Source organism: Rutidosis leptorrhynchoides, chromosome 4 (genome assembly GCF_046630445.1).
Source record: "Rutidosis leptorrhynchoides isolate AG116_Rl617_1_P2 chromosome 4, CSIRO_AGI_Rlap_v1, whole genome shotgun sequence".
Lineage (NCBI taxonomy): Eukaryota > Viridiplantae > Streptophyta > Magnoliopsida > Asterales > Asteraceae > Rutidosis > Rutidosis leptorrhynchoides.
Genome location: NC_092336.1, coordinates 585,883,003 through 585,910,399, shown reverse-complemented (window position 1 = coordinate 585,910,399; position 27,397 = coordinate 585,883,003). Strand labels below are relative to the sequence as shown.

The window sequence follows — 27,397 nt, the reverse complement described above, 5'->3', positions numbered from 1 at the left end:
TCTCTGATAATCTCCATTCCCAATATCTTCTTAGCTGCACCCAAATCTTTCATCTCAAACTCACTTTTGAGTTGAGATTTTAACTGATCGATCTCAGACATGTTTTTCGAAGCAATCAACATATCATCCACATATAACAGTAAATAAACGTACGAGCCATCAGGAAGCTTCTTGTGATATACACAACTATCATAATCACTCTGTGAGTAAGATTTACTAGTCATAAATACGTCATAAATACGTCAAACTGCTTATACCATTGTCGAGGTGATTGCTTCAAGCCATATAATGACTTTTTCAACAAACAAGCATGATCTTCCTTTCCTTGAACAACAAATCCCTCTGGCTGGCGCATAAAGATCCGTTCCTCCAACTCACCATGTAATAATGCCGTTTTGACATCTAATTGCTGCAGCTCCATATCAAGTAAGGCAACCATGGCAAGTAACACGCGAATAGATGTATGCTTTATGACCGGTGAGAAAACTTCATTAAAGTCAACTCCTTTGCTCTGAGTAAAGCCTTTTGCTACAAGGCATGCTTTGAACCTTTCATCTTCTACACCCGGAATTCCATCCTTCTTCTTGAAGATTCATTTGCATCCAACAATCTTCTGATCTTTAGGCGGTTTCACCAGCTCCCACGTATGATTCTTATAAAGAGACTCCATCTCTTCATTCATAGCTACAGACCAATTTGCAGATTCTGGGCCACTTATAGCTTCACGATATGTAGCAGGTTCTTGGACCTCTATATCTTCTGCCATACTCAGGGCATAAGCTACCAAATCTCCATGCCCGAACTGTTGTGGTGGTTTTATTACTCGTCGTTCTCTATCTCTTACTAGATTATAATTCTGTAGATCATGTTGTTCATCTGACTGATATTCTGGTGTCATATGATCAACACCTAAGTCATGTACGTCTTCTACAACGGGCTCGACAGGAGTATCTTGTACTACTCCTTGTGGAACTTCTATTTCTTGCTCCACCTGCTCTTCAACTTCACGATCTTTTCCAGCAACTACTTGTTTCTCCTCTGTCTTTTTCAACACAGCAGACTCATCAAATGTCACATCCCTGCTGATAAGAAATCACGATGATTTACCATCAGGGCACCACAATCTATAACCCTTCACCCCATCTGCATACCCTAGAAATATGCATCTCTTAGCCCTCAGCTCAAGTTTACCATCTTTCACATGAGCATAAGCAGGACAACCAAAAATTTTCAAATCACTATAACTTGCAGGGGAACCTGACCATTTATCCAAAGGAGTTTGACAATCAGTTGCCGTTGATGGAGACCGATTTACTAAATAACAAGTTTTGTTGACAGCTTCAGCTCAAAATATATTTGGTAATTTTGCATTTGAGAGCATACACCTCGCTCGCTCAAGGAGCGTTCTATTCATCCGTTCGGCAATGCCATTCTGTTGTGGTGTAAACCGCACTGTGTGGTGTCTCACAATACCTTCGTTCTTGCAGAAGTCATTGAATTCGCCTTTGCAGAATTCCAGTCCATTGTTAGTTCTCAAGCGCTTGATGAACTTTCCAGTCTGCTTCTCTATCATCATCTTCCATTGCTTGAAATTGATAAAGACTTCATCCTTACGTTTAAGGATATAAACCCACACTCTTCTCGAATAGTCATCAATAAAGGTTAACATGTATCTCGCACCACCTTTTGAAGGAACAGGAGATGGACCCCAAAGATTTGAATGGATATAATCCAAAGTACCTTTCGTCCTGTGAACGGCTGTGCGAAACTTTATTCGGCTCTGTTTTCCGAATACATAGTGCTCGCAGAATTCCAATCTTCCGATATTCTGACCGCACAGCAAACCTCGTTTACTAAGTTCCATCATTCCTCTCTCGCTCATGTGCCCAAGATGCATGTACCATAACTTCATGGTATCTACATCTTTAGCCGATGAAGAAACTCCAGCCGCACCAGTAACCGTGCTACCCTTTAACAGGTAAAGGCCATTACACCTTTCACCTTTCATCACAACAAGTGCACCTTTTGAGACTATTAATACTCCATGATAATGCTAAAAACAAACATATATTTCATAGCATTATTCCTCAAGAAAGACAAGCTTTTAGTTGCAATTGTTCTATTTACAAGTGATATTCGTTTAAATAATAAAAGGTGAAGACAAAAGACAGATTCGACGAATTGAAGACGCAAACGACCAAAAAGCTCAAAAGTACAAAATACAATCAAAGAGGTTCCAATTATTGATAAGAAACGTCTCAGAATTACAAGAGTACAAGGTTCAAAATGCAAAGTACAAGATATTAAATTGTACGCAAGGACGTTCGAAAATCCGGAACCGGGACAAGAGTCAACTCTCAACGCTCGACGCAATGGACTAAAAATTACAAGTCAACTATGCACATAAATATAATATAATATTTAAATAATTACTAAAATTATTTATATATTATATTTATTTATATAATCCGTCGGCAAAGAAGATCCAAACATGTGTGAGCTGTAAAATCAAACTCCGCAACTTGCGGAGTTTGAAGTGTTAGAATGCCGCGACTCGCGGAGCTTCCCTGGACAAAAATGCCTATAAAAGCTAACGCAATTCGATCGTTTTAAATCATCTATAAAATCAATCTCTCTCTATATATGTATACGTAAATATTTATATTTATATTTTAATTTTAATTTTAATTTTAAATCCTAATAATAAGGGTATGTTAGTGAATGTTGTAAGGGTGTAAGTCGAAATTCCGTCCGTGTAACGCTACGCTATTTTTAATCATTGTAAGTTATGTTCAACCTTTTTAATTTAATGTCTCGTAGCTAAGTTATTATTATGCTTATTTAATACCGAAGTAATCATGATGTTGGGCTAAAAATATTAAAATTGGGTAATTGGGCTTTGTACCATAATTGGGGTTTGGATAAAAGAACGACACTTGTGGAAATTAGACTATGGGCTATTAGTGGGTTTTATATTAAATAAACAATACCTTGTTAATTTAATATACAAACTTATAATTTGACGTATTTATATATAACCACATACGCTTGACTGAGTACGGTGGGCGGGATATCTATAAATACCAATAATTATTCATTTTACCGGACACGGAACTGGATTAATAGTTAATAGACTTGTGGAAACAGGGGTGAATTACATTCAAGGGTAATTGGTGTAATTGTTAACAAAGTAGTAAAACCTTGGTTTACACGCAGTCGATAACCTGGTGTATTCATTAAACAAAGTATTAAAACCTTGTTACAATTCGAATCCCCAATTAGTTGGAATATTTGACTTCGGGAATAAGGATAATTTGACGAAGGCTTTCGCTCTTTATATTTATGACTGATGGACTATTATGGACAAATCCGTATGGACATATTAAATAATCCAGAACAAAGAACAATTAACCCATGGGAATAAATTAAAATCAACACGTCAAACATCATGATTACGGAAGTTTAAATAAGCATAATTCTTTTATTTCATATTTAATTTCCTTTATTTTATATTTAATTGCACTTCTAATTATCGCAATTTTATTTATTGTTATTGTATTTAATTGCACTTTTAATTATCGTACTTTTTAATTATCGCAATTTTATTTTATCGCACTTTTATTTATCGCAATTTCATTATCGTTATTTACTTTACGCTTTAAATTAAGTCTTTTATTTATTTAATATTTTACATTAGGTTTTAACTGCGACTAAAGTTTTTAAAATCGACAAACCGGTCATTAAACGGTAAAAACCCCCTTTATAATAATAATATTACTTATATATATATATATATATATATATATATATATATATATATATATATATATATATATATATATATATATTTGTATTTTTATAAATTAAAACTAATATAGCGTTAAGCTTTGTTTAAAATTTTCCCTGTGGAACTAACCAAACTTACTAAAAACTACACTACTGTACGATTAGGTACACTGCCTATAAGTGTTGTAGCAAGGTTTAAATATATCCATTCAATAAATAAATAAATATCTTGTGTAAAATTGTATCGTATTTAATATTATTTCCTAGTAAAATTTAATAGTATTTTATACACCTTAGCATTAACTATCAAGTATTTTTGGCGCCGCTGCAGGGGAACGCCGAAGCAAAACGCCACATAAAAAAAAGATTTTTATTTTTAGTTTATTTTTTATAAAAATACGTTTTTGTAAAAATACGTTTTAAATATTCGAAAATATAAAAAGAAAAACAAAAATATAAATATTTTTAAGAGTTTGTTAAATATTTAAGTTTTATAAAGTTTCTTTATTTTTATTTTATAAAAATATAAGTTTTATTTAAATATTTTGTTTTTATTTAAAACATATAAAAAAACTGAAAAAAGAAAAAAATATATATATAAATCTATTTTTAAGTTTTTTATAAAATTATAAAGTATTTCTATTTTTATTTTAGTTTTTAAAACATAAGTTTTTATTTAATTTATATAAATATTTTATTTAATTATTAAAACAGAAAATAAAAAAAAATATAATAAAAACTGAAACATGTCGAACGAAACCCACACCTGAGTTGAATTTTCATCGACCGCGACTCGCGGGGTTTGCTGGTAGGTGGTACCACGACTCGCGGAGCCACCCTGACACGCGTGTCCAGAACCCTAATTTCGCATTAATTACGGGATAATTATTATTATTATTAATTTTAAACCCTAATTAGGGTATTATTATTATAATATTTACTTTTAATTTTATTATTTTGTTATAATTAATTTTAATTAGTTTTATTTAAATTGTAAAATTAATAGTTTTATAAAATAAATAATATAAAAAAAATATTTTTAAAAAAAATTGTACTTTTTACAACTTTTAGTATATTTTTATATTTTGTCCCTTTTTATTCGTTTTTAGCGTAACTTTTGTATTTTTCGCTCGTATTTAGTTTTAAATATAGTTTTTGCCATAGCTTATTTTTATTTTTTAGATTTTTAGGCTTTGCCGTAAAATCCCTTAAGTGCTTTTTCTTTAGACTAAGATTTAGGTGCTTTAGAATTTTGCGATGCCTTTTTAAGTTTTAGTACCTTTTTAAGTTATTGCCATTTGGGATACAGTTTTTCTTTTAAGCTTTAATATTTTTAGACGCAACTTTTAATTCTTAGTTTTTAGTTCCTTTTTAAGTTTAGACGCGCTACTTTCTTATTTTTATTTTTCGACGCCTTTTACCTATGTATCAATTATCACTCTAATTAGTAATCTCAATTTTCAATTTTAATTTTAAGTTAGTAATAGTAATAAGGTTGGGTTAGTTGAGTGTTTTAAAGTTTCATAAGTCAATTTTTTCTTTCTTTCTTATTTTTCGACGCCTTTTATTTTTCAACCCTTTTCTTTTTTTTTCGACCTTTTTCGACGCGCTCTTTTTCTTTCTTATTTCTCGTCATTCTAGTTTTTAGGACATAGATTTTTATTCTATTTCTTCCCTAAATTTCTTAAAATTACGAAAATTTATTTTAAGTGGCTAAATTGATAGACATCAAAATTTTCTGGTTCGTAGTAATAGTTGGATTTGTACGTGGACCGGGTTATTGGAGCCAAACAGTACTCAATTATATTGAGACCAAACGAATCATGCCCCTCTGCTGCATCTTTTGGCTATTCGAAACGTGGGCAAAATCAGAAAAGTCTATTAATTGGATAACTTATATAATTTTTCTTTCCTTTTAAAAACTAATAGGATATTCAGTGAATGCACCGAGCAAGACGTTCGCCACCTTTTGTACGTTCACCACCTGTAACTCGATCAAGACATCTAGCAAATATTGCCGCCGTTGATTTTTCTTTAGAATCGTCATCCAGTCGACCAAGTACTCCAATTCAAATTTCCGATAATCCATTTTTTGAACCCGACCTCACAATTGAGAATCCGGAGAATATTCAGGGACGATTCATAGATCCTGAACCATTAATTTTTCCTCCGGAACCACCAATTATTCAAACAGAGATTGTTGAGGAATGAACCATTAAATCAGAATCCTCTAGTGATTCAGATTCAACAAATTCAATCATGGAGAATCTGGAACCTTTAAGTATGGAAGACCGAATGAGAGCTAAACGCACTGGCCAAGGTCACGCAATTACTCATCCATACATTAATGCGCCAGATTATGAAATCAAAGGACAAATTCTACACATGGTGACTAATCAATGCCAATTTAGTGATGAGCCGAAGGAAGATCCAAATGAACATCTTCGTACCTTTAATAAGATCTGCACACTATTTAAAATAAGAGAAGTGGAGGATGAACAGATATATCTCATGTTATTTCCCTGGACTTTAAAGGGAGAAGTCAAAGATTGGTTGGAATCGTTACCTGAAGGGGCGATTGATACATGGGATGTTTTAGTTGAAAAATTTCTTAAACAATTCTTTCCGGCATCTAAAGCCGTGAGACTTCAAGGAGAAATTGTTACGTTCACACAGAAACCAAATGAAACTCTATATGAGGCATGGACAAGATTTAGAAAGTTATTAAGAGGATGACCGCAATATGGTTTAGACACCTGTCAAATAGTACAAATATTCTACCAAGGATGCGACATCACTACAAGGAAAGACATAGACATAGCTGAAATGTCCCGTTCTTATTGATTAAAAACGTTCCATATTAATTGATTTCGTTGCGAGGTTTTGACCTCTATATGAGACGTTTTTCAAAGACTGCATTCATTTTTAAAACAAACCATAACCTTTATTTCATAAATAAAGGTTTAAAAAGCGTTACGTAGATTATCAAATAATGATAATCTAAAATATCCTGCTTACACACGACCATTACATAATGGTTTACAATACAAATATGTTACATCGAAATCAGTTTCTTGAATGCAGTTTTTACACAATATCATACAAACATGGACTCCAAATCTTGTCCTTATTTTAGTATGCAACAGCGGAAGCTCTTAATATTCACCTGAGAATAAACATGCTTTAAACGTCAACAAAAATGTTGGTGAGTTATAGGTTTAACCTATATATATCAAATCGTAACAATAGACCACAAGATTTCATATTTCAATACACATCCCATACATAGAGATAAAAATCATTCATATGGTGAACACCTGGTAACCGACAATAACAAGATGCATATATAAGAATATCCCCATCATTCCGGGACACCCTTCGGATATGATATAAATTTCGAAGTACTAAAGCATCCGGTACTTTGGATGGGGTTTGTTAGGCCCAATAGATCTATCTTTAGGATTCGCGTCAATTAGGGTGTCTGTTCCCTAATTCTTAGATTACCAGACTTAATAAAAAGGGGCATATTCGATTTCGATAATTCAACCATAGAATGTAGTTTCACGTACTTGTGTCTATTTTGTAAATCATTTATAAAACCTGCATGTATTCTCATCCCAAAAATATTAGATTTTAAAAGTGGGACTATAACTCACTTTCACAGATTTTTACTTCGTCGGGAAGTAAGACTTGGCCACTGGTTGATTCACGAACCTATAACAATATATACATATATATCAAAGTATGTTCAAAATATATTTACAACACTTTTAATATATTTTGATGTTTTAAGTTTATTAAGTCAGCTGTCCTCGTTAGTAACCTACAACTAGTTGTCCACAGTTAGATGTACAGAAATAAATCGATAAATATTATCTTGAATCAATCCACGACCCAGTGTATACGTATCTCAGTATTGATCACAACTCAAACTATATATATTTTGGAATCAACCTCAACCCTGTATAGCTAACTCCAACATTCACATATAGAGTGTCTATGGTTGTTCCGAAATATATATAGATGTGTCGACATGATAGGTCGAAACGTTGTATACGTGTCTATGGTATCTCAAGATTACATAATATACAATACAAGTTGATTAAGTTATGGTTGGAATAGATTTGTTACCAATTTTCACGTAGCTAAAATGAGAAAAATTATCCAATCTTGTTTTACCCATAACTTCTTCATTTTAAATTCGTTTTGAGTGAATCAAATTGCTATGGTTTCATATTGAACTCTATTTTATGAATCTAAACAGAAAAAGTATAGGTTTATAGACGGAAAAATAAGTTACAAGTCGTTTTTGTAAAGGTAGTCATTTCAGTCGAAAGAACGACGTCTAGATGACCATTTTAGAAAACATACTTCCACTTTGAGTTTAACCATAATTTTTGGATATAGTTTCATGTTCATAATAAAAATCATTTTCTCAGAATAACAACTTTTAAATCAAAGTTTATCATAGTTTTTAATTAACTAACCCAAAACAGCCCGCGGTGTTACTACGACGGCGTAAATCCGGTTTTACGGTGTTTTTCGTGTTTCCAGGTTTTAAATCATTAAGTTAGCATATCATATAGATATAGAACATGTGTTTAGTTGATTTTAAAAGTCAAGTTAGAAGGATTAACTTTTGTTTGCGAACAAGCTTAGAATTAACTAAACTATGTTCTAGTGATTACAAGTTTAAACCTTCGAATAAGATAGCTTTATATGTATGAATCGAATGATGTTATGAACATCATTACTACCTTAATTTCCTTGGATAAACCTACTGGAAAAGAGAAAAATGGATCTAGCTTCAATGGATCCTTGGATGGCTCGAAGTTCTTGAAGCAGAATCATGACACGAAAACAAGTTCAAGTAAGATCATCACTTGAAATAAGATTGTTATAGTTATAGAAATTGAACCAAAGTTTGAATATGATTATTACCTTGTATTAGAATGATAACCTACTGTAAGAAACAAAGATTTCTTGAGGTTGGATGATCACCTTACAAGATTGGAAGTGAGCTAGCAAACTTGAAAGTATTCTTGATTTTATGAAACTAGAACTTTTGGAATTTATGAAGAACACTTAGAACTTGAAGATAGAACTTGAGAGAGATCAATTAGATGAAGAAAATTGAAGAATGAAAGTGTTTGTAGGTGTTTTTGGTCGTTGGTGTATGGATTAGATATAAAGGATATGTAATTTTGTTTTCATGTAAATAAGTCATGAATGATTACTCATATTTTTGTAATTTTATGAGATATTTCATGCTAGTTGCCAAATGATGGTTCCCACATGTGTTAGGTGACTCACATGGGCTGCTAAGAGCTGATCATTGGAGTGTATATACCAATAGTACATACATCTAAAAGCTGTGTATTGTACGAGTACGAATACGGGTGCATACGAGTAGAATTGTTGATGAAACTGAACGAGGATGTAATTGTAAGCATTTTTATTAAGTAGAAGTATTTTGATAAGTGTATTGAAGTCTTTCAAAAGTGTATAAATACATATTAAAACACTACATGTATATACATTTTAACTGAGTCGTTAAGTCATCGTTAGTCGTTACATGTAAGTGTTGTTTTGAAACCTTTAGGTTAACGATCTTGTTAAATGTTGTTAACCCAATGTTTATAATATCAAATGAGATTTTAAATTATTATATTATCATGATATTATCATGTATGAATATCTCTTAATATGATATATATACATTAAATGTCTTTACAACGATAATCGTTACATATATGTCTCGTTTCAAAATCATTAAGTTAGTAGTCTTGTTTTTACATATGTAGTTCATTGTTAATATAATTAATGATATGTTTACTTATCATAATATCATGTTAACTATATATATAACCATATATATGTCATCATATAGTTTTTACAAGTTTTAACGTTCGTGAATCACCGGTCAACTTGGGTAGTCAATTGTCTATATGAAACCTATTTCAATTAATCAAGTCTTAACAAGTTTGATTGCTTAATATGTTGGAAACATTTAATCATGTAAACATCAATCTCAATTAATATATATAAACATGGAAAAGTTCGGGTCACTACAATAGCAGCTGGTGGTTCCATTATGAAGAAAACCGAAACTGATGCTTATAAAATTATTGATAACACTGCTTCCCACTCACATGAGTGGCACCAAGAAAAAGATATCGTTAGATCATCTAAAGCAGCTAGAGCCGATTCTAGCCATGACTTAGATTCCATTTCAGCAAAGATAGATGCTGTCGAGAGACGAATGGAAAAGATGACTAAGGATATACACTCAATACGAATTAGTTGTGAGCAGTGTGGAGGACCACATTTGACAAAAGATTGTCTCAGTATTGAGCTAACAATGGAACAAAGAGAGAATATTTCATATCTAAACCAAAGGCCTGGAAATAATTATCAGAATAATTATCAACCGCCAAGACCAATTTACAATTAAAACCAGAATTATAACCGAAATGTTTCATACAACAATCAACAAGGTCCTAGCAATCAACAAGTATCCAACAATACTTACAATCAGCAAAGACCTAATTTTCAAAACAAACCACAACAAACCGATGATAAAAAGCCAAATTTAGAAGATATGATGACGAAGCTAGTTGAATCTCAAACACAGTTTTTCACATCTCAGAAACAAACGAATGAACAAAATGCTCAAGCATTTAGAAATCAACAAGCTTCTATTCAAAATTTGGAACAAGAAGTAAGTAACCTAGCAAGGTTAATAGGTGAAAGAAAACTGGGAAGTTTACCTAGTGATACAAATGCTAACCCCCGGAATGAAACAGCTAAAGCCATTACCACAAGAAGTGGTACAACACTTAAACCACCTGAAATACCTGTAATTTCTGAGGAAGCTATTCCTACTCCACAAAAACCACAACCTGAACAAGATAAGGAAAAAGAACCGGTAGTTGAAAAGGTTAATGAAGATAACACAGTTAAGGCTAAACCTTATGTTAAACCATACCAACCACCACTTCCTTACCCGAGAAAAATGAAGAAAGAGAAACTTGAAGCCGAGCAATCTAAATTCTTGAATATGTTTAAACAGATAAATGTAAATCTTCCTTTCATTGATGTAATTTCAGGAATGCCTAGATATGCCAAATTTCTGAAAGATTTAATCACAAATAGAAAAAAAATGAAAGAACTCTCGGCTGTTACTATGAATGCTATAAAAAAAATGAAAGAACTCTCGGCTGTTACTATAAAAATAAAAGAACCGTTGTTGAATTTGGATGATCTTCTCGGTAGTTTCTTGTATAATCTCCGGACCCGTAATCTGTCTATCCCCCACTTCACTCCAACAAATCGGAGACCTGCACTTTCTACCATAAAGTGCTTCAAATGGCGCCATCTCAATGCTTGAATGGTAGCTGTTGTTGTAGGAAAATTCTGCTAACGGTAGATGTCGATCCCAACTGTTTCCGAAATCAATAACACATGCTCGTAGCATTTCTTCAAGCGTTTGTATCGTCCTTTCGCTCTGCCCATCAGTTTGTGGATGATAGGCAGTACTCATGTCTAGACGAGTTCCTAATGCTTGCTGTAATGTCTGCCAGAATCTTGAAATAAATCTGCCATCCCTATCAGAGATAATAGAGATTGGTATTCCATGTCTGGAGACGACTTCCTTCAAATACAGTCGTGCTAACTTCTCCATCTTGTCATCTTCTCTTATTGGTAGGAAGTGTGCTGATTTGGTGAGACGATCAACTATTACCCAAATAGTATCAAAACCACTTGCAGTCCTTGGCAATTTAGTGATGAAATCCATGGTAATGTTTTCCCATTTCCATTCTGGGATTTCGGGTTGTTGAAGTAGACCTGATGGTTTCTGATGCTCAGCTTTGATCTTAGAACACGTCAAACATTCTCCTACGTATTTAGCAACATCGGCTTTCATACCCGGCCACCAAAAATGTTTCTTGAGATCCTTGTACATCTTCCCCGTTCCAGGATGTATTGAGTATCTGGTTTTATGAGCTTCTCTAAGTACCATTTCTCTCATATCTCCAAATTTTGGTACCCAAATTCTTTCAGCCCTATACCGGGTTCCGTCTTCCCGAATATTAAGATGCTTCTCCGATCCTTTGGGTATTTCATCCTTTAAATTTCCCTCTTTTAAAACTCCTTGTTGCGCCTCCTTTATTTGAGTAGTAATGTTATTATGAATCATTATATTCATAGATTTTACTCGAATGGGTTCTCTGTCCTTCCTGCTCAAGGCATCGGCTACCACATTTGCCTTCCCCGGATGGTAACGAATCTCAAAGTCGTAATCATTCAATAATTCAATCCACCTACGCTGCCTCATATTCAGTTGTTTCTGATTAAATATGTGTTGAAGACTTTTGTGGTCGGTATATATAATACTTTTGACCCCATATAAGTAGTGCCTCCAAGTCTTTAATGCAAAAACAACCGCGCCTAATTCCAAATCATGCGTCATATAATTTTGTTCGTGAATCTTCAATTGTCTAGACGCATAAGCAATCACCTTCGTTTGTTGCATTAATACACAACCGAGACCTTGCTTTGATGCATCACAATAAATCACAAAATCATCATTCCCTTCAGGCAATGACAATATAGGTGCCGTAGTTAGCTTTTTCTTCAATAACTGAAACGCTTTCTCTTGTTCATCATTCCATTCAAATTTCTTCCCTTTATGCGTTAATGCAGTCAAGGGTTTTGCTATTCTGGAAAAGTCTTGGATGAACCTTCTGTAGTAACCAGCTAGTCCTAAAAACTGGCGTATGTGTTTCGGAGTTTTCGGGGTTTCCCACTTTTCAACAGTTTCTATCTTTGCCGGATCCACCTTAATACCTTCTTTGTTCACTATGTGACCGAGGAATTGAACTTCTTCCAACCAAAATGCACACTTTGAAAACTTAGCGTACAATTCTTCCTTCCTCAATACTTCTAACACCTTTCTCAAATGTTCACCGTGTTCTTGGTCATTCTTTGAGTAAATAAGTATGTCATCAATGAAAACAATGACAAACTTGTCAAGGTATGGTCCACACACTCGGTTCATAAGGTCCATGAACACAGCTGGTGCATTAGTTAAACCAAACGGCATGACCATAAACTCGTAATGACCGTAACGTGTTCTGAAAGCAGTCTTTGGAATATCATCTTCTTTCACCCGCATTTGATGATACCCGGAACGTAAGTCAATCTTTGAATAAACAGACGAGCCTTGTAGTTGATCAAATAAGTCGTCGATTCTCGGTAGTGGGTAGCGGTTCTTGATGGTAAGTTTGTTCAACTCTCGGTAGTCGGTACACAACCTGAATGTACCATCTTTCTTCTTGACAAACAAAACAGGAGCTCCCCACGGTGATGTGCTTGGTCGAATGAAACCACGCTCTAAAAGTTCTTGTAATTGGCTTTGCAGTTCTTTCATTTCGCTGGGTGCGAGTCTGTAAGGAGCACGAGCTATTGGTGCAGCTCCTGGTACAAGATCTATTTGAAATTCAACGGATCGATGTGGGGGTAATCCCGGTAATTCTTTCGGAAATACATCGGGAAATTCTTTTGCAATGGGAACATCATTGATGCTCTTTTCTTCAGTTTGTACTTTCTCGACGTGTGCTAGAACAGCATAGCAACCTTTTCTTATTAGTTTTTGTGCCTTCAAATTACTAATAAGATGTAGCTTCGTGTTGCCCTTTTCTCCGTACACCATTAAGGGTTTTCCTTTTTCTCGTATAATGCGAATTGCATTTTTGTAACAGACGATCTCTGCTTTCACTTCTTTCAACCAGTCCATACCGATTATCACATCAAAACTCCCTAACTCTACTGGTATCAAATCAATCTTAAATGTTTCGCTAACCAGTTTAATTTCTCGATTCCGACATATATTATCTGCTGAAATTAATTTACCATTTACTAATTCGAGTAAAAATTTACTATCCAAAGGCGTCAATGGACAACTTAATTTAGCACAAAAATCTCTACTCATATAGCTTCTATCCGCACCCGAATCAAATAAAACGTAAGCAGATTTATTGTCAATAAGAAACGTACCCGTAACAAGCTCCGGGTCTTCCTGTGCCTCTACCGCATTAATATTGAAAACTCTTCCACGGCCTTGTCCATTCGTGTTCTCCTGGTTCGGGCAATTTCTAATAATGTGGCCTGGTTTTCCACATTTATAACAAACTACATTGGCATAACTTGCTCCGACACTACTTGCTCCGCCATTACTCGTTCCAACACCATTTGTTCCTTTCGTTCTATTAACCCCTGGTCCGTAGACCTCACACTTCGCCGCGCTATGACCATTTCTTTTACACTTGTTGCAAAATTTGGTGCAGAACCCCGAGTGATTCTTTTCACACCTTTGGCATAGCTGCTTCTGATTGTTGTTGTTGTTGCGGTTATTATTGTTGTTGGGATGATTGTTGTAGTTGCTGTTGTTGTTGTTGTTGTTGTTGTTGGGCCGTTTGTTGTAGTTGCGATTGATGTTGCGATTGTTGGGATAATTGTTGCGATTATTGTTGTAATTGCTGTTGTTGTTGTATTGGTGATTCTTATCACCGTTTTCCTCCCACTTTCTTTTGACTTACTTCACATTGGCCTCTTCAGCAGTCTGTTCTTTAATTCTTTCTTCAATCTGGTTCACTAGTTTGTGAGCCATTCTACATGCCTGTTGTATGGAGGCGGGCTCGTGTGAACTTATATCTTCTTGGATTCTTTCCGGTAATCCTTTCACAAACGCGTCGATCTTCTCTTCCTCATCTTCGAATGCTCCCGGACACAATAGGCACAATTCTGTGAATCGTCTTTCGTACGTGGTAATATCAAATCCTTGGGTTCGTAACCCTCTAAGTTCTGTCTTGAGCTTATTGACCTCGGTTCTGGGACGGTACTTCTCGTTCATCAAGTGCTTGAATGCTGACCACGGTAGTGCGTACGCATCATCTTGTCCCACTTGCTCTAGATAGGTATTCCACCATGTTAACGCAGAACCTGTGAAGGTATGCGTAGCGTACTTCACTTTGTCCTCTTCAGTACACTTACTTATGGCAAACACCGATTCAACCTTCTCGGTCCACCGTTTCAATCCGATCGGTCCTTCGGTTCCATCAAATTCCAAAGGTTTGCAGGCAGTGAATTCTTTGTAGGTGCATCCTACACGATTTCCTGTACTGCTAGATCCAAGGTTATTGTTGGTATGTAGCGCAGCCTGTACTGCGGCTATGTTTGAAGCTAGAAAAGTACGGAATTCCTCTTCATTCATATTCACGGTGTGTCGAGTAGTCGGTGCCATTTCCTTCAAAATAGTTAAATGGAACAAGTTAATCATACAGAATATTAAGAGTAGTTAATAGTATTTCGTAGCATAATATGAACTCATTTATAAAAGCTTTTTCTTCATATTAGCGTTTTATAAGTTTAAATTCGGGTAGTACCTACCCGTTAAGTTCATACTTAGTAGCTAATATACAATTCAACTACTACAATTCTATATGAAAAACTGATTATAATAATATTTCGCGTTCAAACTTTTATACAATATTTTACAAACTTACAATACCGCTTATTTTACATAAAGCATGAAATATAGCACACAATAACTTTGATACAAGATAGTTGTGAAGATAATTCTAGCTAGTACACAAGTCGTTCAGCAAAGGCAATAAAGACACGTAATTCATACGTCCAGAAACAAGTCATGCATTCTGGTTTTACTAGGACTACTTCCCATCCTTGGTCTTGTGCAACATAACCGTTATGGCCGTTGATAAGACAGCGTGTTGTAACGTCATCAAAGGGACGAGGGTTACGTAATGTCCAACAGTCCCGTAATAATCTAAAAACCTCATTTCTTACCCCAATTACCGACTCCGTCACTTGTGGAAACGTTTTGTTTAATAGTTGTAGCCCGATGTTCTTGTTCTCACTTTGGTGAGAAGCGAACATTACTAATCCGTAAGCATAACATGCTTCTTTATGTTGCATGTTAGCCGCTTTTTCTAAATCACGAAGTCCAATATTCGGATATATTGAGTCAAAATAATTTCTTAACCCGTTGCGTAAAATAGCATTTGGGTTCCCCGCAATATATGCGTCAAAGTAAACACATCGTAACTTATGGGTTTCCCAATGTGATATCCCCCATCTTTCAAATGAAAGTCTCTTATAAACCAAGACATTCTTGGAACGTTCTTCGAATGTCTTACAAACTGATCTCGCCTTAAATAGTTGTGCCGAAGAATTCTGGCCGACTCTAGACAAGATTTCATCAATCATGTCTCCGGGTAGGTCTCTTAAAATATTGGGTTGTCTATCCATTTTGTGTTTTTAAACTGTAAAATAGACAAGAGTTAGATTCATAAAAAAAATACTTATTAATACAAGCAATTTTTACATATATCATAAAGCATAAGAACACTATATTACATATATTACACCACACGAATACAACTATCTTATTCCGACTCGCTCGTTTCTTCTTCTTCGGTTTTGGTTCGTTTTGCCAAGTTTCTAGGGATATATGATGTTCCCCTAATACGAGCCGTCGTTGTCCACATTGGTTTAGAAAAACCTGGTGGTTTAGAGGTTCCCGGGTCATTGTTACAACTTAAGGACTTCGGGGGTTGACGATACATATAAAGTTCATCGGGATTGGAATTAGATTTCTCTATTTTTATGCCCTTTTCCTTATTATTTTCTTTTGCCTTTTTAAATTCAGTTGGGGTAATTTCTATAACATCATCGGAATTCTCGTCGGAATCCGATTCATCGGAGAATTGGTAATCCTCCCAATATTTTGCTTCCTTGGCGGAAACACCATTGACCATAATTAACTTTGGTCGGTTGGTTGAGGATTTTCTTTTACTTAACCGTTTTATTATTTCCCCCACCGGTTCCGATTCTTCTTCCGGTTCCGATTCTTCTTCCGGTTCCGATTCTTCTTCCGGTTCCGACTCTTCTTCCGGTTCCTCTTCGGGAACTTGTGAATCAGTCCACGAATCATTCCAATTTACATTTGACTCTTCATTATTATTAGTTGAGTCAATGGGACTTGTTCTAGAGGTAGACATCTATCACATAATATCAAACACGTTAAGAGATTAATATATCACATAATATTCATATGTTAAAAATATATAGTTTCCAACAAAAATGTTAAGCAATCATTTTTAAAGAAAACACGGTCGAAGTCCAGAATCACTAATGCATCCTAACAAACTCAATAAGACACACTAATGCAAATTTTCTGGTTCTCTAAGACCAACGCTCGGATAGCAACTGAAATGTCCCGTTCTTATTGATTAAAAACGTTCCATATTAATTGATTTCGTTGCGAGGTTTTGACCTCTATATGAGACGTTTTTCAAAGACTGCATTCATTTTTAAAACAAACCATAACCTTTATTTCATAAATAAAGGTTTAAAAAGCGTTACGTAGATTATCAAATAATGATAATCTAAAATATCCTGCTTACACACGACCATTACATAATGGTTTACAATACAAATATGTTACATCGAAATCAGTTTCTTGAATGCAGTTTTTACACAATATCATACAAACATGGACTCCAAATCTTGTCCTTATTTTAGTATGCAACAGCGGAAGCTCTTAATATTCACCTGAGAATAAACATGCTTTAAACGTCAACAAAAATGTTGGTGAGTTATAGGTTTAACCTATATATATCAAATCGTAACAATAGACCACAAGATTTCATATTTCAATACACATCCCATACATAGAGATAAAAATCATTCATATGGTGAACACCTGGTAACCGACAATAACAAGATGCATATATAAGAATATCCCCATCATTCCGGGACACCCTTCGGATATGATATAAATTTCGAAGTACTAAAGCATCCGGTACTTTGGATGGGGTTTGTTAGGCCCAATAGATCTATCTTTAGGATTCGCGTCAATTAGGGTGTCTGTTCCCTAATTCTTAGATTACCAGACTTAATAAAAAGGGGCATATTCGATTTCGATAATTCAACCATAGAATGTAGTTTCACGTACTTGTGTCTATTTTGTAAATCATTTATAAAACCTGCATGTATTCTCATCCCAAAAATATTAGATTTTAAAAGTGGGACTATAACTCACTTTCACAGATTTTTACTTCGTCGGGAAGTAAGACTTGGCCACTGGTTGATTCACGAACCTATAACAATATATACATATATATCAAAGTATGTTCAAAATATATTTACAACACTTTTAATATATTTTGATGTTTTAAGTTTATTAAGTCAGCTGTCCTCGTTAGTAACCTACAACTAGTTGTCCACAGTTAGATGTACAGAAATAAATCGATAAATATTATCTTGAATCAATCCACGACCCGGTGTATACGTATCTCAGTATTGATCACAACTCAAACTATATATATTTTGGAATCAACCTCAACCCTGTATAGCTAACTCCAACATTCACATATAGAGTGTCTATGGTTGTTCCGAAATATATATAGATGTGTCGACATGATAGGTCGAAACGTTGTATACGTGTCTATGGTATCTCAAGATTACATAATATACAATACAAGTTGATTAAGTTATGGTTGGAATAGATTTGTTACCAATTTTCACGTAGCTAAAATGAGAAAAATTATCCAATCTTGTTTTACCCATAACTTCTTCATTTTAAATTCGTTTTGAGTGAATCAAATTGCTATGGTTTCATATTGAACTCTATTTTATGAATCTAAACAGAAAAAGTATAGGTTTATAGACGGAAAAATAAGTTACAAGTCGTTTTTGTAAAGGTAGTCATTTCAGTCGAAAGAACGACGTCTAGATGACCATTTTAGAAAACATACTTCCACTTTGAGTTTAACCATAATTTTTGGATATAGTTTCATGTTCATAATAAAAATCATTTTCTCAGAATAACAACTTTTAAATCAAAGTTTATCATAGTTTTTAATTAACTAACCCAAAACAGCCCGCGGTGTTACTACGACGGCGTAAATCCGGTTTTACGGTGTTTTTCGTGTTTCCAGGTTTTAAATCATTAAGTTAGCATATCATATAGATATAGAACATGTGTTTAGTTGATTTTAAAAGTCAAGTTAGAAGGATTAACTTTTGTTTGCGAACAAGCTTAGAATTAACTAAACTATGTTCTAGTGATTACAAGTTTAAACCTTCGAATAAGATAGCTTTATATGTATGAATCGAATGATGTTATGAACATCATTACTACCTTAATTTCCTTGGATAAACCTACTGGAAAAGAGAAAAATGGATCTAGCTTCAATGGATCCTTGGATGGCTCGAAGTTCTTGAAGCAGAATCATGACACGAAAACAAGTTCAAGTAAGATCATCACTTGAAATAAGATTGTTATAGTTATAGAAATTGAACCAAAGTTTGAATATGATTATTACCTTGTATTAGAATGATAACCTACTGTAAGAAACAAAGATTTCTTGAGGTTGGATGATCACCTTACAAGATTGGAAGTGAGCTAGCAAACTTGAAAGTATTCTTGATTTTATGAAACTAGAACTTTTGGAATTTATGAAGAACACTTAGAACTTGAAGATAGAACTTGAGAGAGATCAATTAGATGAAGAAAATTGAAGAATGAAAGTGTTTGTAGGTGTTTTTGGTCGTTGGTGTATGGATTAGATATAAAGGATATGTAATTTTGTTTTCATGTAAATAAGTCATGAATGATTACTCATATTTTTGTAATTTTATGAGATATTTCATGCTAGTTGCCAAATGATGGTTCCCACATGTGTTAGGTGACTCACATGGGCTGCTAAGAGCTGATCATTGGAGTGTATATACCAATAGTACATACATCTAAAAGCTGTGTATTGTACGAGTACGAATACGGGTGCATACGAGTAGAATTGTTGATGAAACTGAACGAGGATGTAATTGTAAGCATTTTTATTAAGTAGAAGTATTTTGATAAGTGTATTGAAGTCTTTCAAAAGTGTATAAATACATATTAAAACACTACATGTATATACATTTTAACTGAGTCGTTAAGTCATCGTTAGTCGTTACATGTAAGTGTTGTTTTGAAACCTTTAGGTTAACGATCTTGTTAAATGTTGTTAACCCAATGTTTATAATATCAAATGAGATTTTAAATTATTATATTATCATGATATTATCATGTATGAATATCTCTTAATATGATATATATACATTAAATGTCTTTACAACGATAATCGTTACATATATGTCTCGTTTCAAAATCATTAAGTTAGTAGTCTTGTTTTTACATATGTAGTTCATTGTTAATATAATTAATGATATGTTTACTTATCATAATATCATGTTAACTATATATATAACCATATATATGTCATCATATAGTTTTTACAAGTTTTAACGTTCGTGAATCACCGGTCAACTTGGGTAGTCAATTGTCTATATGAAACCTATTTCAATTAATCAAGTCTTAACAAGTTTGATTGCTTAATATGTTGGAAACATTTAATCATGTAAACATCAATCTCAATTAATATATATAAACATGGAAAAGTTCGGGTCACTACAATAGCAGCTGGTGGTTCCATTATGAAGAAAACCGAAACTGATGCTTATAAAATTATTGATAACACTGCTTCCCACTCACATGAGTGGCACCAAGAAAAAGATATCGTTAGATCATCTAAAGCAGCTAGAGCCGATTCTAGCCATGACTTAGATTCCATTTCAGCAAAGATAGATGCTGTCGAGAGACGAATGGAAAAGATGACTAAGGATATACACTCAATACGAATTAGTTGTGAGCAGTGTGGAGGACCACATTTGACAAAAGATTGTCTCAGTATTGAGCTAACAATGGAACAAAGAGAGAATATTTCATATCTAAACCAAAGGCCTGGAAATAATTATCAGAATAATTATCAACCGCCAAGACCAATTTACAATTAAAACCAGAATTATAACCGAAATGTTTCATACAACAATCAACAAGGTCCTAGCAATCAACAAGTATCCAACAATACTTACAATCAGCAAAGACCTAATTTTCAAAACAAACCACAACAAACCGATGATAAAAAGCCAAATTTAGAAGATATGATGACGAAGCTAGTTGAATCTCAAACACAGTTTTTCACATCTCAGAAACAAACGAATGAACAAAATGCTCAAGCATTTAGAAATCAACAAGCTTCTATTCAAAATTTGGAACAAGAAGTAAGTAACCTAGCAAGGTTAATAGGTGAAAGAAAACTGGGAAGTTTACCTAGTGATACAAATGCTAACCCCCGGAATGAAACAGCTAAAGCCATTACCACAAGAAGTGGTACAACACTTAAACCACCTGAAATACCTGTAATTTCTGAGGAAGCTATTCCTACTCCACAAAAACCACAACCTGAACAAGATAAGGAAAAAGAACCGGTAGTTGAAAAGGTTAATGAAGATAACACAGTTAAGGCTAAACCTTATGTTAAACCATACCAACCACCACTTCCTTACCCGAGAAAAATGAAGAAAGAGAAACTTGAAGCCGAGCAATCTAAATTCTTGAATATGTTTAAACAGATAAATGTAAATCTTCCTTTCATTGATGTAATTTCAGGAATGCCTAGATATGCCAAATTTCTGAAAGATTTAATCACAAATAGAAAAAAAATGAAAGAACTCTCGGCTGTTACTATGAATGCTAATTGTTCAGCAGTGCTGTTGAATAAGATACCAGAAAAACTATCTGATCCAGGAAGTTTCACAATTCCATATTTTCTGGGTAGTCTTAGTTTAATAGAAGCATTGGCAGACTTAGGTGCTAGTATAAATTTAATGCCATATTCACTATACACTAAACTAGACCTTGGAGACTTGAAACCAACACGAATAAGCATACAACTAGCCGATCGATCAATAAAATATCCTAGAGGGATAATGGAGAACATGCTAGTTAAAGTTGGTACTTTAGTATTTTCAGTAGATTTTGTTGTTCTGGACATGGAAGAAGATTCTCAAGTTCCTCTCATATTAGGAAGACCATTCTTAAACATGGCTAAAGCAATGATAGACGTGTTCGGTAAGAAACTGACCCTAAGTATAGAGGATGAGAGTGTTACCTTTTCAGTTGATAGAGCTATGCAACAACCGCAATCTGCAGATGATAGTTATTATATTCAAACTATAGATTCACATGCAGAATTGTTAGAAGAATTTCCAAAATTACAAGGAACAGGAGAATGTTCTTTAGAAGAAGGAACTGAACCAATTAATGAAGCTAAAATGTTAGCTACACTAATGGTTAATGGATATGAACCAACAACAGAATAAATTCAAATGCTAAAAGAAGAAGACAGATATCGATAGAAGAACCTCCAAAATTAGAGTTAAAGCCACTTCCAAACCATTTGGAATATGCTTATTTACATGGTGAATCTGAATTACCTGTAATAATATCGTCTTCTCTTACTGAAAATGAGAAATCACAACTCATTTCTGTGTTAAAAGCTCATAAACCAGCCATTGCATGGAAAATTCATGATATTAAAGGAATAAGTCCTTCGTATTGCACACATAAAATCCTTATGGAAGAAGGTCATAAAACGTATGTGCAACGCCAACGAAGACTAAATCCTAATATGCAAGATGTAGTTAAGAAAGAAATTATTAAACTGCTAGATGCAGGTTTAATTTATCCAATCTCTGATAGTCCATGGGTAAGCCCAGTTCAATGCGTGCCTAAGAAGGGTGGCATGACTGTCATTACAAATGAGAAAAATGAGCTTATTCCTACTAGGACTGTAACAGGATGGCGTGTGTGTATTGATTATAGAAAATTAAATGACGCCACCAGAAAAGATCACTTTCCTTTACCTTTCATTGATCAAATGTTGGAAAGATTAGCCAGAAATAGTTACTATTGTTTTCTTGATGGTTTTTCCGGATATTTTCAAATTCCAATAGCACCCGAGGACCAAGAGAAAACCACGTTCACGTGCCCTTATGGTACTTTTGCTTACAAACGCATGTCATTTGGACTTTGCAACGCCCCTGCAACCTTTCAAATGTGCATGATGGCGATTTTTCACGACATGATAGAAGAATGCATGGAAGTTTCATGGATGACTTTTCAGTCTTCGGTGATACATTTGAATCATGTCTAGTGAATCTTAAACGAATGCTTATTAGATACGAAAAATCAAATCTAGTACTTAATTGGGAGAAATGCCATTTCATGGTTAAAGAAGGCATCGTTCTTGGACATAAAATTTCAAAGGAAGGAATTGAAGTGGATAGAGCTAAAGTAGATGTAATTGCTAAACTTCCATATCCCACCAATGTTAGAGGAGTTAGGAGTTTTCTAAGGCATGCCGGTTTTTACCGACGTTTCATAAAAGATTTTTCTAAAATTGCCACTCCTATGAATAAACTCCTAGAAAAGGATGCTCCATTCATCTTTTCAGATGAATGCATCAAATCTTTTAATATTCTTAAAGAGAAACTCACTAATGCGTCGATCATGATAACACCAAATTGGAATCTACCATTTGAACTAATGTGCGATGCAAGTGATTTTGCAATGGGAGCCGTTTTAGGACAAAGAATTGAGAAACGATTTCAACCTATATATTATGCTAGTAAGACGTTACAAGGAGCACAAACGAATTATACAACTACTGAAAAAGAACTCCTTGCTATTGTCTTTGCTTTTGACAAATTTCGATCATATCTCGTTCTAGCTAAAACGGTGGTCTATACCGACCATTCTGCTCTTAGATACCTATTTTCGAAACAAGATGCTAAACCACGATTATTCCGTTGGATCTTACTCTTACAAGAGTTCGATATTGAAATCCGAGATAAAAGAGGAGCAGAAAATCTCGCCGCCGATCATCTTTCTCGTCTTGAAAATCCCGAATTAGAAGTTCTAAATGAATCGGCCATACAAGACAACTTTCCTGATGAATATCTATTGAAGATAGATTATAATGAAATTCCATGGTTTGCTGACTATGCAAACTATTTAGTATGTGGATTCCTTGAAAAAGGATTATCGTACCAAAAACGAAAGAAACTCTTTAGTGATATAAAACACTATTTCTGGGAAGATCCACATTTGTTTAAAAGTTGTCCCGATGGAATAATGCGCCGATGTGTATTCGGAGATGAAGCTAGGAAAATCTTAAACCATTGTCACACAGGACCAACAGGAGGGCATTATGGGCCTCAACTCACAGCAAGAAAAGTTTACGATACTGGATTCTATTGGCCTACAATTTACAAAGACGCGCACCTTCTTTGCAAATCCTGTGATGCTTGTCAAAGGGCCGAAAAAATAAGTCAACGTGATGAAATGTCACAAAATGTCATTCAAGTATGTGAAGTATTTGACATTTGAGGTATTGACTTTATGGGTCCATTTCCAAAATCTCATAATAATCTCTACATTCTCGTTGCCATTGATTATGTATCTAAATGGGCAGAAGCACAAGCTCTCCCAACTAACGATGCACGAGTTGTAGTCAACTTTTTAAAATGTCTTTTTGCAAGGTTTGGAACACCGAAAGCTTTAATAAGTGATCGGGGTACTCATTTCTGTAATAATCAACTTGAGAAAGTTCTCAAAAGATATGGAGTAACTCATAAAATCTCCACCGCATATCATCCACAAACAAGTGGAGAAGTTGAAAATACCAACCAAGCTTTAAAACGTATTCTAGAGAAAACTGTAGGATCAAATCCGAAGGAATGGTCCATTAAATTGGAGGATGCACTCTGGGCTTTTAGAATAGCCTACAAAACTCCAATTGGAACCACACCTTTTAAACTCGTTTATGGAAAAGCATGTCATCTTCCAGTAGAAATTGAACACAAAGAATTTTGGGCTTTGAAGACATGTAATCTTGATTTACATGAAGCCGGACGTCTACGGTTAAGTCAATTAAACGAATTAGAAGAATTAAGACATGAAGCATATGAAAATTCGTTAATCTATAAAGAAAGAACGAAGAAATGGCATGATAAAAGAATCAGAAGTTCAAAAGAATTCATAAAAGGAGACAGAGTTCTTCTTTTCAATTCACGATTCAAGCTATTTCCTGGAAAATTGAAATCAAGATGGTATGGACCATTCATAGTCAAAAGAGTTTTCCCATACGGAACAGTAGAATTAATAAATTCAAATGGGATTGAATTTAAAGTTAATGGTCACAGAGTTAAACATTACATACATGGACCGATGGAAGTTGACAATGAAGTTAATCATAATTTCACCACCCAAGAAAACCTTCAAAATGAAAACATAAATATGTTATCAACAACATATGAAAAATCAAAATTGGAATATAGGGAGGAGTCAAATTTGAGTGATGAAGAAGAATTCTTATACAAACCTCCCATTCCAAGAAACGAAGAAAAATGTGAACAAGAAGTTCAAATAGAAGTGAAAGAACCAAGAAAAGAACACCCGAAAAAGGTTTACAAACCAACTCGACTTACTAAAGCAGGAGACCCGGGTGAATTTTTCATTTCTTACTTGCTTAATGATGGTGCTGTATATAATGGACTCGCAGATTTAGGAGCAAGTGCAAATATTATGCCTCTTTCCTTATACAAAAGATTAGGCATGGGTAAATTAAAACCAACCAAAATAGGTGTTCAATCATTTGACCAAACCATTAAACACCCGGTTGGAATAGCAAATAATTTACTTGTTAACGTGGGAAGTTTGACCTTTGTTGCAAACTTCATAGTGATTAATATGGAGGAAAACCTTGATATTCCTCTAATTCTAGGTCGCCCATTTTTAGCAACCACCGAGGCATTCATTGATGTAAGAGAAGGTAGAATGACACTTAGGGATGGTGATACATCGATCACCTTTGTGAACCGAAAGTTTAGATCTCCACCAACCAAAACTGTTAGACCAATAAAAACGCATAATTGTGGGGAAGATGAAGAAACACTTAATGATGATCCAATCACAAAGAATGCCGTTGATGATACGAAATTAGATGAACCCATTTTTAACAGTTCAACGAAGAAACTTTATAAACGGATTCACGATGCTAAGATTAAAGGAAACTTTAAGTTATGTAATCGATTAGTATCCAATTTATTGCCAAAAGAAAAGGAGATGTTAGTTGAATTTGTGAAAGCTACGGAGGAAATCAACAAATGGATTGAAGTAAAAGTCAAAGATATACAAGTTGTTGATGATTCAATTGAAAATAATGTTAATCACAATTTCAACTAAGTGTAGGGAGGTTTATGTATTTCTGTTAGAGTTAGATTTTCTGTTTTCGTGTAGTTCTCGAAATTGGAACCCGAATGGTCTTTCCCTAGCAGACCCTAAAGAACTAGTCTTCTCCCCCCATTCTGAATTTTTTTTTTTTTAGGTTTTTACGAAATGAAGACTTCCTGTGAATTAAACCATGGTCTAATGCTACACGCTTTGATCACTAAACGTAATAATGACACACTTCCAAGTGAAATAGTATCATTAATCAGAGGTAAATTGGACGGAGTAAGAAAAGAATCCAGATGCGAAGATAATAAGTTACAATTTGGTAAAGGAAAATCAAAATCCGCAGTGAAAAGAAGAGCACGACACCTTGAAAAATGTCAGAAATGCGGAAAATGGTCACACGAAGGTAAATGTTCAAATAATCAAACCTATTCAAATACCGAATTTGTTACTTTATGCAGAGATGGACCGTTCATATGTTTAGAAGAAAAAAACATTAAATGCTCGAGGTTACGCCTATGTAGCCATGGAAAACTAATTAGTCCGACTATCTTATGAGTGGGCTAGAGCATATCACTAAGAAATATATTTCACAGGTAAGTTTGTACAGTTTTCATTTTTATTTTTATTTTTATTTTTAACCTTTTGATAATAAACGCTAATTTGTTCGCTATAAAGTATTAAATTGGTATTCGATGAAATTAGGTCTTGCGACCGAAATTATTGATATCATACAAAAATTTATTACATCACTGCGAAATTTAACATTTATTCTTAAGGTATAAATATCTTTAATCAATCAACACAAAATATTTCAAAAATTCGTCATGAGTTAAATTAGGTCATGGAATCGAAATTACTTTACCGAAAAGAGGGGCGTATATTTTTGATAATATTTGATTGATTGAAGTGGGATAAAAGCCAAAAAGATTTTTAATTTTATTTTTACCATGTTTTAAAATTAATAAATTAATATTAAAATAAATATTGTAAACTTTTAAAATTGTAAATATTTGAAAAATTAATATTTTTAATATAAGTTTGTATGTAAAAAACAAAAATATAATTTAAGTTTGGTGTGAATTTATAATATGAATTTTTAATTAAGTTTGGTGTGAATTTTTAATGTTATGCATTTTAAATTTAAGTTTGATGTGAATTTAAAAACAAAAATTTACATTATTTCGCTAAGTTAAAAATATGATTTTTAAAATTCGTCGTGAGTTGAAGACTAGGTCGTTGAACCGAAATTGCTTTACCCGAGGGAGGGACGAGAACTTTTATTATCATTATTTTTAATCTTATTGAATTAAAGTATGCCAAAAACATTAAAAAACCAAAAAATCTTTGCTTTTAAAACCACGCTTTAAATTGACAAATTTTAAAATTTTGTCGAGGGACGGA

General features: G+C 34.0%; 1 protein-coding gene across 1 annotated transcript in view; it reads right to left on the bottom strand.

The window, feature by feature from the left end:
• Positions 1-592: 592 nt before the first annotated feature.
• The window catches only part of LOC139842876 (uncharacterized), a 33,330-nt gene continuing 6,525 nt past the window's right edge, over positions 593-27,397 (bottom strand). The window contains exons 2-4 of the mRNA XM_071832976.1: positions 1,741-2,053; positions 1,152-1,314; positions 593-1,079 (exon numbers count right to left, since the gene is read on the bottom strand). Coding sequence (XP_071689077.1) covers positions 593-1,079; positions 1,152-1,314; positions 1,741-2,053 — 963 coding nt within the window. The remainder of the gene's footprint in view (positions 1,080-1,151; positions 1,315-1,740; positions 2,054-27,397) is intronic.